Here is a 13,521-nt window from a genome sequence, read left to right on the forward strand (position 1 = left end):
AAAAAAAAAAAAAGCAAAAAGAAAAAAAAAAGCAAAAAAAAAAAAAAAAGCAGGAGATAATTTAATTAGGGGCGGGAGAATCAGGTTAATACTTAAATCGGGAGAAGTGAAGCTGAACTGTTTTTTATTTGCACCCTGTTTTACGGAAGCCAGTGGAGTAAGGGGTCTTCTTTAAAGCCTGGACTAGCTGAATGAATGAGTCTCGGCACTAGCGGGTGGTGTAAAGCCCCAGTCTGCCTTCCCTCTCCGGCGGCAGAGCGGCTCCCCGGGCCGGGGGGAGGCTCGCCCGGGCTCCGCTCCGCGCCCGCTGCCCCGACGGCGCGGCGAGCACCAATGGGTTCGGCGAGCTGCACGGGCAGCCCCAGCAGCGCTGCCGCCGGCAGGAAGAAAGGGTTTCGGTGCCGGAGGCTCATTTTCGGTGCTCGGTAAAGGCCAGTGCACCGCAGCCGGCTGAGCCTGACAGCTGCTGCCGGGTAAAAGCGGCCCCCGCAAAAGGATTGTCTGGGGTTCCGAGGGTCGCTGGCTCGCGGCTCCTGAGAGGACCCCGCTGACAGTCGGTCCCGCCGCTTTGTTCGCAGGCTCTGGCCAAAAGGAAGGCTTCAAGCCTGAGGATCTTCCCCCGCCGTCACACAGGGAGGCAGAGGGCGGCCCCCTTTCCATCGGGGAAGGTGTGCTTGAAGCCACAGCCTTCCCGCCGCCGTGAAAGGCTGACGCCAAAAGTCACGTCCGCCAGTCCCAGCAGAGAAGGGGAGGACAGGCTCAGAGCGGGGGCAAAGGGGACACCGTCTAAAACCACTTCTCGACATAGAAGTCTTCGAAGTTTTTATTAACTTGGGGGCACACAATAAACATAAATATGGGGGGAGACAGAGCAGGAGTAAGTATTGCTCAGGCTATTCAGTCACACGTTTCCGATTATCTCTGCCCAAAATACCTCTGCCCGAAATCCAAGAACATCCTTCTCTGGCTCTTCTCTATTCAATTTAAATCCACTGATGCACATAAATGCCCCGGAAACCCGCCTGGGGGGAGTCCGCTGCTGCTCTGACCGTGCCGTCGGGAAAGCCCCTCCCGGGCCCTCCGGGGGGCTTGGGGGTGACCCTCCTTACTGTGTTTGGCCGCATTTCCCTCAAAGAAGGGAGCGAAAGTCTCCCACCGGCAGCCGGTCAGTCCCGGCGGCGAAAGCACCGGGCGGAGAAGGGCTGAGAGGCATGGGGAGCCCCTGTCACCCCGCAGCTTCGAGCGGGAGCCACACCACCCCTGGCCAAAGAGGCGCTGGCTCCCGGCAGAACACCCAGCCTCCCTCAGCCGGGAGGTAGCAGCCGTGCTCAGACTTGCGCCCGCTCTCGGTCACCCCGCAGCCCCTGGACAGCCGGACGGGGACAGGCAGAAGTCCCTGCCTTGGAGGAACAGGGTGGCCGTCGCCATTTTAACCTGCTCAGAGCAGGCCCGCAGCAGAGAGGCAGCAGGTGATCTTCTGCCGCTCTCCAGGGCTCCGAGAGAAGGATATTGGGGAGGGCAGGGATTCACCTGGACAGCCTTGTCAGGGCATGTCATCCAGTCTTCCTGCTGGCTTCTTGGACACCTGCCCTGGAGCCCAGAGCACTGCCCACAGAGAAGGCAAAGAAAACCTATAATTTCTTCTCCCAGAGAGGATGAAGAAGCACCGACACGTTTTTGGGATCACACAGCTCTGCAGCTACAAACTGAGTGCTGCTCATCAGTTCCAGTTCAGTACCTTAAGCATAGCTCTACATATTCATTCCAAAAGATCTCTGGACTTTAGTATCCATTTAGGATGGAATTTTATTTTAAGTATTAAGGCATTCTTTCAGAATAAACCATAGCGTCTCAGACTGAACAACAAACATTTTTCCTTTGGTCTCTTAAGGCACCAGATGTAAGAAAATATGATCTGGTGTCTAGGTGGCTTTCTGACAAGAACGATCTAGACTCGGCAACTTTCTAGTGCAGATGAGCACAGAAATCAGGTTGAAAAGAAAAGCTTTTCGGCATTTATTATTTTCCCTTCGAAACACCTTTTAACGTAGCATCCCACTCAGCACCATCCTTCCCAGCCCTGCCCGCGCAGCATCTCCTCCCCGATGGGGCCAGTGCCCTGGCACGCAGCCGGCGCAACCTCCTCCGCCGGAGTCCCAGCCAGGAGCGTGCTGTGGGCAGAGCAGGAGCCGCCCCGGCGGCAGGTTAGTCCTGAGGATGCTGAGCCACCTTCCCCTGCCAACTCCCATTGTACGTCCGCTCCACGCCTGCGCCCTGCCCCACACAGCCCCCGCCCCTGCCCTGCTGGGCACTGCCGGGCTCGGAAACTCTCGTTCTCCGTCACTGACACCACATTCACTTTGTTCTGATGTTCCCCACGTTCGGGACCCCACCTCCCCGTCCCGGCAGAATAAGAGTTGCGGGGCTCACTCGCTCCCCGACTCGGCTTTCGGGTGTCGCTGGGGAGGAAGCCGAAAAAAAAGCTGCTATGTCAAATTTCCAGTCTTGGGAGGGTTCTCAGGCTTTTCTCTGACACCCACGCCTGCTCTCCCGGAGGGCGGTGTTCCTTCAACTCCAGCTGCCGCTTCCAAAAAAATGACAAGTATCCCTACCTTTTTGGGTAGGGAGGAGGGAAGTTATACCCTTCCAACTGTGAATTTGCCCCTTGAAGAGCGAATTTGTTCCCGCCGGTCGGATCGCCCCTCCCTGGTCCTTGTCGAGCAGCATCTCTGCCGTCCTCCGGCGTCCGGCTTTACCCCTGGGAATGGTAGTTTTCCTAAAGGAGGCGGGGTGTGTGTGTGTGTGTGTCACGAAGCACTTTTTCCCCCGGAGCCGAGATCGAGGGGCTCCGAGGCTGCTGGGAGTTCTTCAGCAAGATTCCAGTTAATTGCTCACAATAAACAGCCGCCCATATCACGAGGGGAAACAGCGCCCATAGAGAGAGACAAAATATTTTAACATTTTAAACTATTTTCCCCTTGAGACTGAAGTCTCTAAACTCGACTGAGAGTCAATCTCACCGTGGGTTTGTATTGCTGAGGAAACACAGCACAACATAAACGTGTTTTCCCATGCAGCTTTAAAGAAAATTGCCTGCAGCTCGACAGTAATCATCTGCACATCCGCACCTAGCGAAGGCAGATGTAACGCGTTCAAAAGTATAATATTTGCAAGAGAGAGCATATGGTGCTCCCTTGGGTACAATTTCAGGAGAAGCCTCACATTCTGCACTTCTCGAGGTCTGTTTTACCCACACAGGTTTAATGATATAAGAGCTCTATATTTGTTTTCTTTGGCGATGGAGTCACAAGCACACCCAATTCTAGCCCAGTGTAAGATGTTGCTGGAACGCGTCACGACCCCTTCCCATTTTGAAGAAACAGGGAGGATACAAGCAGAGTAGACAGGTGATTAAACAAGTTCCTATGTGATTATTTTACTGCATCTCTTCACGTGCACCTGCCGAAGCCAGTTACTGAGCTAGATGGGTTTGTACAGGATGGGAACTACTGAGAATGCATTAAGGTGTGTTTCTCTCACAGCGTCAGCAGCCGGACAGGGCCGGAAGCCGTCTGACAAGCCATATAAAAGCAAGGTTAGAAAACCCCTAAGCACGGAGGCCTTCGGGCATCCCTGGTGCGGGATAAGCACTCAGGGCGCCCGTAAGCCTATCGGCTCCCTCTCCCGGGCAGGTACTGAGTCGCCGCTGTGTTTTCTCGACACAAGGAGGCACTTCGCTTTTGCAGCCTTCCAGGGCTCTTGAGCTACGGGGCTTTAAACTTGCCGCCAGGCCAGAGGAAGTCGGGTGAAGGCAGCGGAGGAATCGCCCTCTCCGCCGGCCCATCGGACACGGGCGCTGCCCAACGCAGCGCCGTCCCTGGGCGTCGGCCCTGCGGCCAAGCATTGCCGCGCCCAGCCGCGAGGAGCTCTCCCAGGGGAGACGGGCCGCGCCCAGGCTGTGCCGGGGCCCGGGCTCTGCCCGCAGCCGGGGGCTCCGGCGGGGCTGGCGCACACCGTGGGACCTCCCCGCTCCCTCCACGCCCCGCTGCGGCGGGCGAGGCTGAATAAAGAGACGCCGATCGTGCTCGGCAGAGAGGAGAGGGATGGGGGCAGAGTGAGCCGTGAGAACAATTTCGCTACGAGAATGAGGGTCTCCTGCCAGCACCCAAGGATCGCCATTACCAGCGGCTGGCACGCAAATACTGGTACCCGGGATCGCGGAAGGCTCCTGTGCGAGAGCATCTTTCCGCTAGACATGAAAGGATATCGGCAGGCGGCGGATGCTGAGAAACCCAAATTGTACCGCCAGGCAGACACGCAGGAAAAAAAAAAAAAAAAAAAACAAACAACAAAAACACAAAACCAAAAAAAAAAATCCCCAAACAAAACCCCCTACGTTCTTTTGGCACGTGAACAAAGCCCTCGGCAATAACTGCGCTAGCAGGAAGGGGAGTTGGACCCGCCGCTTGCTGTCCCCTCTGAGGACGGCTTCTGAGGCGCGACGTGGGTGACCCACGAAGCGAGCGGGAGCTGCAGCCCCGCAGGATGGCTGGGAGAAGTCTCGCAGCAGCTCGCAAACCGATAACGTGTTGGTAAGAGATGGCAGCTCGGCTTTCATCCTCACGTCAAAGGGAATCCTCGATGGATGGCACAGGATCTACACCAGGGGAAGCGGTCCAGCAAGAGTCGAGGAGAGCCAGGTGAGCTACGTTAGGCATAAGAGGTATTGCTGTAGCTACCACTGACGTGCAGCCTATTCTAGTTAGGAACAGATCGTTTCGTTTTAGCTTTTACTATCGAGATCTTGCGAAATGCAATGCGTTTTTTTGTACATGACAGGACAAGGAGAGTTCCCTTTTTTAACGCTCCTTTTGTGTGTTTTCTTCCCCCACCTAGCAGAAACTGGTATTTAATTTTACAATACAGATAATTGCCTTAACTGTATATTGTAAGCAAACAGACTCCATCCTTGGCCGCACTTCAACGAGCCTAAAGAAAAATAGTAAACAGAAACGTCTGAAGCACCGCTTCAGAGCTTATGCTAATGTTTTAAACTTCCCTTTCAAATAACCGAGCAGTCCATGACTTGGCAGAGCACACCTAAGGAGGCACGGCCGCACGGGCGGTCTTACAGCAGCTGATCGCCTTAGCAGTGTAACGCGGGGGAAGCGGATGTTATTTGTTTCCCCCCGAAGAGTATAAATCTGCGGCGATCAAAGTGGCGCTGCTGAAACCCTGCCGGGCTGCCACAGGCACACGGTTCGCAGGCAGGCAGCGCTGGGGAGCGGCGCGGAAGGCGGAGGAGCAGCGCTGACTAGCGGCCGCAGCTCTCGGCTTCAGCACCGAGAGACGAGACGCGCCCGTCCCTTTCTCCTCGGAACTGCCCTGCTCGCATCCACCCCACGCAAGTTTTTATACAGCTCGTTCACAGGGCTCTTGCCTAGGCAGGACGGAGTAGTCACCAGCCTTTCCGCGCACAGAAGATAAACTCTCGTGTAGGGGCTGTCTGTGAGCACCAGCCAAAGCAAGCAGCAGCGGGAAGGCGGCGGGTCAGCCCGACCCTTCCAGGCTGCGGCGGCCGGGCAGGCAGAGATGGGGCCGTGAGGACATCAGCAGAAAAAAAAATAATATCGGGCACCTACTGCGTCTTATGTTCAGCTGTGGTTTGAGCTGCACTTAGATTCACCCCACCTACTTCAATTTTCAGTACAGCACACACTTGTACCTATAAGTACCCCCAGAAAATGAAGCTGAGGCAGATAAATACATAACCATCATGAGGATCAAGCAAAGAGCCATAGATCCAAGCCAAAGCTCGACAGTCCCCCAGACAAAGCCAGCAACCACACATTATTTTTACAATTTAAAAAAAGCACATAGGAAGTAATCATGCAGCTTTACAGCTTGTATACATTCTAATTAATTTGTAATGTGTTTCGTAAGGCTTTGAGACCCTTGAGATGTCATACAGCTTCTAACACTTCTTATCCTAATGAAGCAGGACACCATTTTCCCAAAGGACAGGAGACAGATGAATCCCTCACAGAACAGCAGCTTGAATCAGTATCAAAGCTATCAAAGGATTTCACTGTGAACTTTATGCTAATTCAGAATTAGCACAATACCAAATATAGTAAAAAGGTTTTTATAATCAGTTCAATTTGAAGCAATTTAAATAATAAGAAGCATTGAACAGTGCAGCTGTTGAAGTCTACTTTTCAAGGTGCTCACTATATTCCCTCTTTTCTCATACCAAAAATAAACTAGTACTGTCCTTAGAGGAATTGGCTGACCATGTCTCATCAATTCCCATGCATTACTGCAATTACAGCAAGTTTGATTCAGGAAACAGATGGGAAGGAGTTAATGCTGGGTTTGCATCTTCTGCATAGAAGGTAAAAAGAAATTATTAGGTGTAAATACTGCACATACTACCAAAGAATTTATAAACATGGGAGAACTAAGATGCTTAGAATATCCCTGGAAGGAAAAGAAAGAGGTGTGAAAATATTTATTCCTTTAGAGTCCTAAGGTTTTTTAAAATGCTTAAAGTTTAGAACTGTTTGTGACATGCATGCATAATAAACCCTAAGATAATGTTTACATTGCCTTGTGTTTCCTATGTAACTCCAGGTTGGTAAGGTTGAATGTTTTACTCTTCTTTGAGGAAGAAAACCATCCCCTGTGCTTCCTATCCCACAGGATAGAACTAAGCACAGTGAAGAAGAAAATACTTTCTTAGCTTCAAGTATTTATGTTTAAACTCTTTTTTTGCTTCCTTAAAAAGCTTAATGACACAACCACAAGTGCTGTCTTGTAATCCCAAAAACAGGGGTTCCTGAAAGGCATCTGATGAAATAGCCGTGTTATGAAGCAATCAATAATCAAAGATAATTGATTGGTGGCCCAGGACTGGATTACAGGAGACATTTCTGAAGAGAAAACTGCAAAATGAAAAGGGCACAGATGCGAATGCAAAACTAGGAAAGAGGGGCATTAGCATCAGACACCATACACATACATACACAAATATATATACCATACACAGCATACATACACAAATCTCTGATAGGCTCTCAGCCAGTTCTCAGCTGCCAGCAGGGAATTTAACAGAGGCAGCAAGGATGCCAAGCAGAGTCAGACACCAGCGGGAAGCTGCTGCTGGAAGAAGACACTGCTACAGTTCAGCCTCTGCCTAGGCCAGGTGTGAAACGTGATACATCCACAGTGCCAGCTACTGCTTCACTGCTGGGGAAGGCAGGCAGAAGACAGAAGATTCAGCAAAACTAACAGGCTTAAAAATACTGCTGAGTAAGAGAGTCATTGCTACAGACTGTTTTCCTCTTTAAAAAGATATGCTAATTTAACCTAATAAGAACAGATATACCCAATTAGTATTCCTAAACACAAGAAATTAAATTATGGTTATACCATTTAAATACAAGCACTGGTTTATATTTAGCCTTAACATTCAGAAAGAAGAATCAATGAGCAGCACATCCCTTCCAGCACATTGGAAGAACTAAACCCAGGTCTCATTCATCCTGACTGAAAAGTCAAAACATGTGGCAAGTGTTCATATGCTGAGCAGTTGTACAGAGCTTTAAAGAGCTTCCAGAAATAGAGGAAAAATATCTGTAGGCACACACTTGCCTCCAAAATTAACACATCTAACGAACTCCTTGTCATTTCATATTGAGCTAGATATATACATATGTGTAAAATGCACTATTTTGACAGATTGACTAGTCTTTAGCAACTATTCCTGCTGAGAACAATTATAAATACAGATCCCTCTAATTCTTTCCCCAAAAGCCCTTATGGTTTCTTAAAGGAAGAGTACAAAGCAACATTGGTGCATCTTTTCAGAGAGTTCTTGTAGTAGAAAAGCAAGAAACAGGAAAACACCTGTCAGTTATTTGAAAGAATTATTTCCTGCTAGCATCAGAAGTCAAACAGGTTTCATTAAACCTTGAAACATACAGAGATTTTTGATAGGAGGTATAAAATTTATCACCTTAAAATAAAGGAAAATAAAGAAACTAAACAGCCTTCCCAAGTTTTATATCTACATCTCTCAGTATTTCGTTTTACCCTTGAGCCCCAACAGCTTTAGGCAGAAAATAACATCATATGGAAAACAAATACCACCATATAGTAATATAAAAACAGATTCTCCAAGTCTCTAGTCCTCACCCATGGGGATAGGACTGAAAAGTTGAATTATGAGCAGCCAAAGAAAATAAAAACACCTGACTCACACTCTGAAATCTCAGTACTTACACAGGAGCACAAGCCACCATTTTTCACAGCTATAATGTTCGCACTTGCTACATGAACGTGACTTTTGTAGCCAGAATTCAGCAAGCTAGGAGGACCAATAGTTTTTGAAGTACTATATTAGACATTTCCAAAGTAAGATATACTTACCAGCCTTATTTGAGTGTCCTTCAGAACAATGCTTACAGAAATAAAAACTGGGGGAAAAAATTCCAACCACACAAAACCCCCTTAACTATTGTGACACACACTCAAGTGAAATATTACGGCTAAGTGACTTTTACACTTTGGTCAGAATCAGAAGTGGAGGAAACTCTGTTCACAGGAATATTGTTGAACATGTCTTTAAATAAGGCATAAATGGGTATATTTGTGTGTTGCAGCTTGGTTCTTTAGGAACAAAAAGGGGTTTTTTGTCCCTAAATAAAAAAATAAAATATTTTTCAAAACAGAACATATTAGAAAGTGAGCAATAGGGACTAAAAGTCAGTTTTTTCACAGCCTCACCAAACCAATTTGGTTCAAATCCAGAATAGAAAGCCAAAGGTCCAGTGAGATCCCATTAAAGCATAATAAATAAGACTGAAAACCACCTCTGCTAGGGACAGAAACATCCAGGCACAGACCATCATTGGGTGGGGATAATATCTGGCACACAGACCAAGATAAGCCCCACAGCTCTATCTCTTTTCAGTCAATTTGGTGTTCCACAGGTGCACAAACACTAAGCCCATATGGTGTAGGCACAAAGCATTTTAGCTCTTAGTGACAGAGAACTCATTGCCAAAATTATTTCTTCCTCCTGTCAAATGCTATCACATTTTTTGTGTTTATATATATACCACCTTAAAAAGAAAAGCTCTCCTTGTTTATGCAGGCTTGTTTTGTTTTTAAATAGTTATCCTTTTATAGCCATAACCTCAATACTAATTAGTCAAGAGTATCATCAGTGAACCTGAAATATTAATCACATGAAAGTTTATTTCCAATACAAAACAGCAAAAGCCAGTCTACTTAATCTTCAAAATGCCTGCAATTCTTAAATACACATGTGCAACTAAAATTAGTAGAAAAACATTTTTATGTTTTTCTTTGAAGAAAAATAGCAAGGTACACAGAAGTGCTCTTACAGAGGTTTCCTTGTTCCATATGGACAGATCTTCCCTAGCAGAAAATCCTTAAATAAAACCTTGAGCCAGCCTGGACAGCACTCTGCATGAAGTGCAGAGATCAGCTGCTGGATTTGTAAAGATGAAATCAACTGCCTGCTGCACCCTCTCAACACAACACCAACACTGCAGATCCCGACCACAGCTTCCTGCTTCTTTAACTGATTGACTAATGAGCACCGTAATCAGTAAACTATTTATACATGGAAACAAGAACACCTGATTGTTCTGACTTTTCTCACTCATTTAGTGAGCTTTTCAATTTGAAACAAAATCACAAATATATGGTATTTTGAATTTTAATCAGTATTTCCAGTAACACTGTGTCAAAAACACACTGAAAAATTAATTTCTCTTTTCACAGAGGAACACAGAAATTCTTAACTTGTTCAGTGAAGATTCCTTGCTAGAACTCCAGTGCATACCACTCTGTCAGAAATCCATGACCAAACCATTGTCTCAGATTTTTTTTTTATTCTTCTGGATTCACACATAAAAACCCCCACACTGGTGTATGCCTCACTATTTTTTCACCTGGATTGTCACACTGATCTTGTAGAGTGTCACAGGAGTAAGCCAAATTCAACTCTTCCTTTGCACCTAAGAAAGTTTGTAAAATTCTAATATTAATTAAGCAAGCAGCAGTTTTCCACACCTGTTCATAGAGCAGAGCAGCCTTACCAATGGACAATCAGCTGTACCACCACTACTAGAACATCCAAATTTTTTGGATGAAGTGAAAATATTAAAATTTTGCCTTCTTACTCCAACATACACAACATTTTCAAGTCTTCCAATATAATACAGAATGAAACTCTCATAAGACATTGGATGCAATTTTCAAATGGATACTTTTTTTTTAACTTAAAGTCCAAATAGCTGACTGCAAGGCATTCAAAAAACACCATATTTCAGAACCATTTTTCCATTTCTAGACTCAAGCCATCTCCTTATCAATAACATTGTTTCACTAGGACAAAGAAATCTTTGGAAACAAAAAAGTTTCCAAATATTTAATTATAGCTGGAAAAAGATTACAAAATACAAAGTTTTATTTAGACTAGAGAAAAGTACTCCTTTCATTTTCTCATTTCCTTCAATTTCGAGAAAAAGTAACAAGCAAATAAATGACAACAAAACCTAACAGATGTATGAACTAGTTTCACCAATAAAGCTTGGAAATTCAGAAAGGATTTCACCAAATAAATGTCAGTGGCTGAACCTGGCAGAAGCCATCCACCACTGAAGTGCTGCATTCCTAGAATGAACTAATGCCCTTCAGTAAAACAGAAAGTCAGTCGCTCAGGCAAGGCAGGACTTAGAAGAGACCAAGGATTAGCATCTCCGAACACTGGAGTCAAATGGAGCATTTTGGATCCTGTGTCAATTTCAGAGCTCATCATGTTTTGCAGGGTCCAGACTGGATTTGATGAAGACTCCCTCCATGGCTTTCCAATAGTTGTGGTGGTTGGCAGCAGGCATGCCATGAACTTCCCGCTGGCCTCTAATGGGGTGGCCGTACTGCTCCCCCGTGATGGACAGGAACACCTCAGTCCCCACGTGCTTGAAGCGCACGGCATCCTCCCGCTCCCAGTAAGTCCCACTGCACTGCACAATCCAGAAATCCAGGTCATCTCCTTCGCCATCATCCCCAAAGGCACTTACTTCCTGTTAGAGACAGAAGCTTCCTGAAGTGAAAGTGTAAGCAAACACCTCCAGGACACACAAATAACAAGCACAGACTCAGCAGAGTTCAAAGACAAGGATGGGGAAAGAAGTATTGTTTTGCTTTGTCAACAGTTACCAAAGCCAGAAGCAGTAAGGTTCTACCACTGCAATCTGAACACAAAGTGCCAACAAACTCAAACCTGTAATCTGAGCAAAAAGTGCTAAAAAATCCCCAAACAAAACAAAACCCCACAATGACAGTTCAACATCCTTACCGTAACGACAACATATGAAGTTCATGTCTACACTGAAAAATGAAACCTGGGGGGAGGTTTTAGACTAAATCTTTCCCAATTCTTTTGAAATTATATTTTTCCATCACTTCTTTTAATAATTAGGTTATCTAGACACCCTACACAGAGCTGGACCTTATTGTTTCAGCCACTTTACCCATGGTGAAAGAAAAACTTTTCCACAAAGAGTCAGATCTTCCAAGTTTGAATGTAACAACCTATCTACATAGCCTGATGGAAGACTGACAGGACTAACAACAAAAAGCTTCCAACTGCAATATTTAAGAGAGATTTTCAATCTTGGAGAAGTAGATGTTCAAGGACAAGACTGGGGCTGAACTACAGTTAGAAATTACACTCGTCTAGATATGTACAAAATTATAAATAAATATGATTGCAAGAGCAGATTAAGTTTTCCTGTGGAAGTGGGACAGATAAATAAGAATGGTGAAATGAAATAGAGATATCAAGAAGACAACTGAGACTAATAGACTGGATCACCAAGGAACATGAACATAGGAATGCCTAAAGTTATAATACATGACTAGTTGCCTGGCTCTAGAACAATCTTCACAATATTGAGGGAGATACTAAATCTCCTGCATCTTGAAAACACCAAACATTTCAGGACAGTCTTCCTAGAAGCAATGGTGCAGGAAAAAAAAAAAGCAGATCTGTTAAAAGTACTGTGAAATACCAACTCTGGCACATAATAAATATTACCTCTGTCAAGAACTGAAATGCATCATTTCAAGATGCAGAAAAGCCTATACTTGAATCTGGATATGCACAGACATACTGCTTCTGGCAGCTGGTACTCAAGCCTGATTCTCCAAAAATCCAAGTCACTGGAGAGACTATTGTCAATAGCATGCACTACTTACACAAAAGCTTAAGATTTAAACCAACTCACTTGGTTATTGGAGAGTGGTGATGGGAAGTGATGAGTGTGCAGATTTTTCCCAGTGTTAACATGGGTAAGTCGTATAGCTTGCCCACATTTCACTGGTGTCCCACGCTGGCAACTGCTGTCACTCTTCCCACGGATCCGCCAGTAGCTATTGGCATCATCTGAAGCTTCAACTCCTGTCACTGACTGCTGCCCACTTCCTGTTTGAATAGAATTAAATGACACAAGACTTATCCCGCTTCCCCAGTTGAAAAACACACAAGAAAACTACAGAAATTTGCTTTAATGTTGTCATGCCTTCATGTTTATGAGCTGCTTAATTCTCACAGTCCACTTACTGACTGCAACAGGAATGCAGGCACCAAATAATCTTTCAGAAGGAAGCAGTGAAACACAGCATGTGTTAGCAGATGCATACTGTCAAAGTTCATAGCAAACACACATGAAAAATCTCTGATCCATGACAGGTACTATTTACACCATCCCACCTTTATCAAAAATACTATCAAGGTCTTGGTGTTCCCAGGCAGACCAACACCCTGGTTGCCAGAAACAGACAGTGGGAAGGTACTGCTGAGGCCCTTGACACTGAGCAGGGGTTACCTCAGGGACGAGGACAAAGCACCCCTTCCACATCCTGATTCCAGGGCCTGCAGAGCAGCTGACACATCTTCCCGTCCCCCAGGCCTCAGCATTCCCCTGTCCCTGCCGTGTCTCCAGCCCACCCCACCCCTGGCCTGCCGCTTCCCCCTGCACCAAGGACAGAAACCCCGGGAAGCTCCAACATCCTCCACCTTCCCCACCACCCTCAGTGCCTGCCCACCCCCGCCATTTCCTTGCCAGGCACCGCCTGTCCTCCCATGTTTCCTCGCCCCCCTCACAACTCGAGCCCCTCCATTTTCCAGCCGGCTGGGCCCTCCTCACCGGAGCCGTACTTGACCTCGTGCGAGTGGAGCCGCACGCTGTGGCGGGTGTTGAGCAGTTTCAGCACCGAACCGCAAGTCACGGCGCCCGGCGCCGGCTCCCTGCCGTGGCACAGCCCGGGCAGCAGCGCCAGGAGCAGCAGCGGGACGAGGCGGCGGCTGTCCCGCATCGCGCCGCACCCGGCCGGCCCCAGCGCCCCCCCTCAGCCCAGCCGCCACTGCCGCCCTCAGCGCGGCGCTTCCGCTCCCCCGCGCGGGCCCACCGACCGCCCCGCCAA

At 47.1% G+C, this 13,521-nt stretch overlaps 1 protein-coding gene across 1 annotated transcript; it reads right to left on the reverse strand.

Moving 5' to 3' along the window:
- Window positions 1-9,241: 9,241 nt before the first annotated feature.
- On the reverse strand, window positions 9,242-13,468 carry SDF2L1 (stromal cell derived factor 2 like 1). Its single transcript, XM_015644393.3, has 3 exons — window positions 13,245-13,468; window positions 12,324-12,520; window positions 9,242-11,117 (listed from the first exon to the last, which is right to left on the reverse strand). The coding sequence occupies exons 1-3, from the start codon at window positions 13,411-13,413 to the stop codon at window positions 10,839-10,841; spliced, it is 645 nt and encodes a 214-aa protein (XP_015499879.1). The 5' UTR covers window positions 13,414-13,468; the 3' UTR covers window positions 9,242-10,838.
- Between the last annotated feature and the right edge of the window lie 53 nt (window positions 13,469-13,521).

This window comes from Parus major, chromosome 15, assembly GCF_001522545.3.
Source record: "Parus major isolate Abel chromosome 15, Parus_major1.1, whole genome shotgun sequence".
NCBI classification, from domain to species: Eukaryota; Metazoa; Chordata; class Aves; order Passeriformes; family Paridae; genus Parus; species Parus major.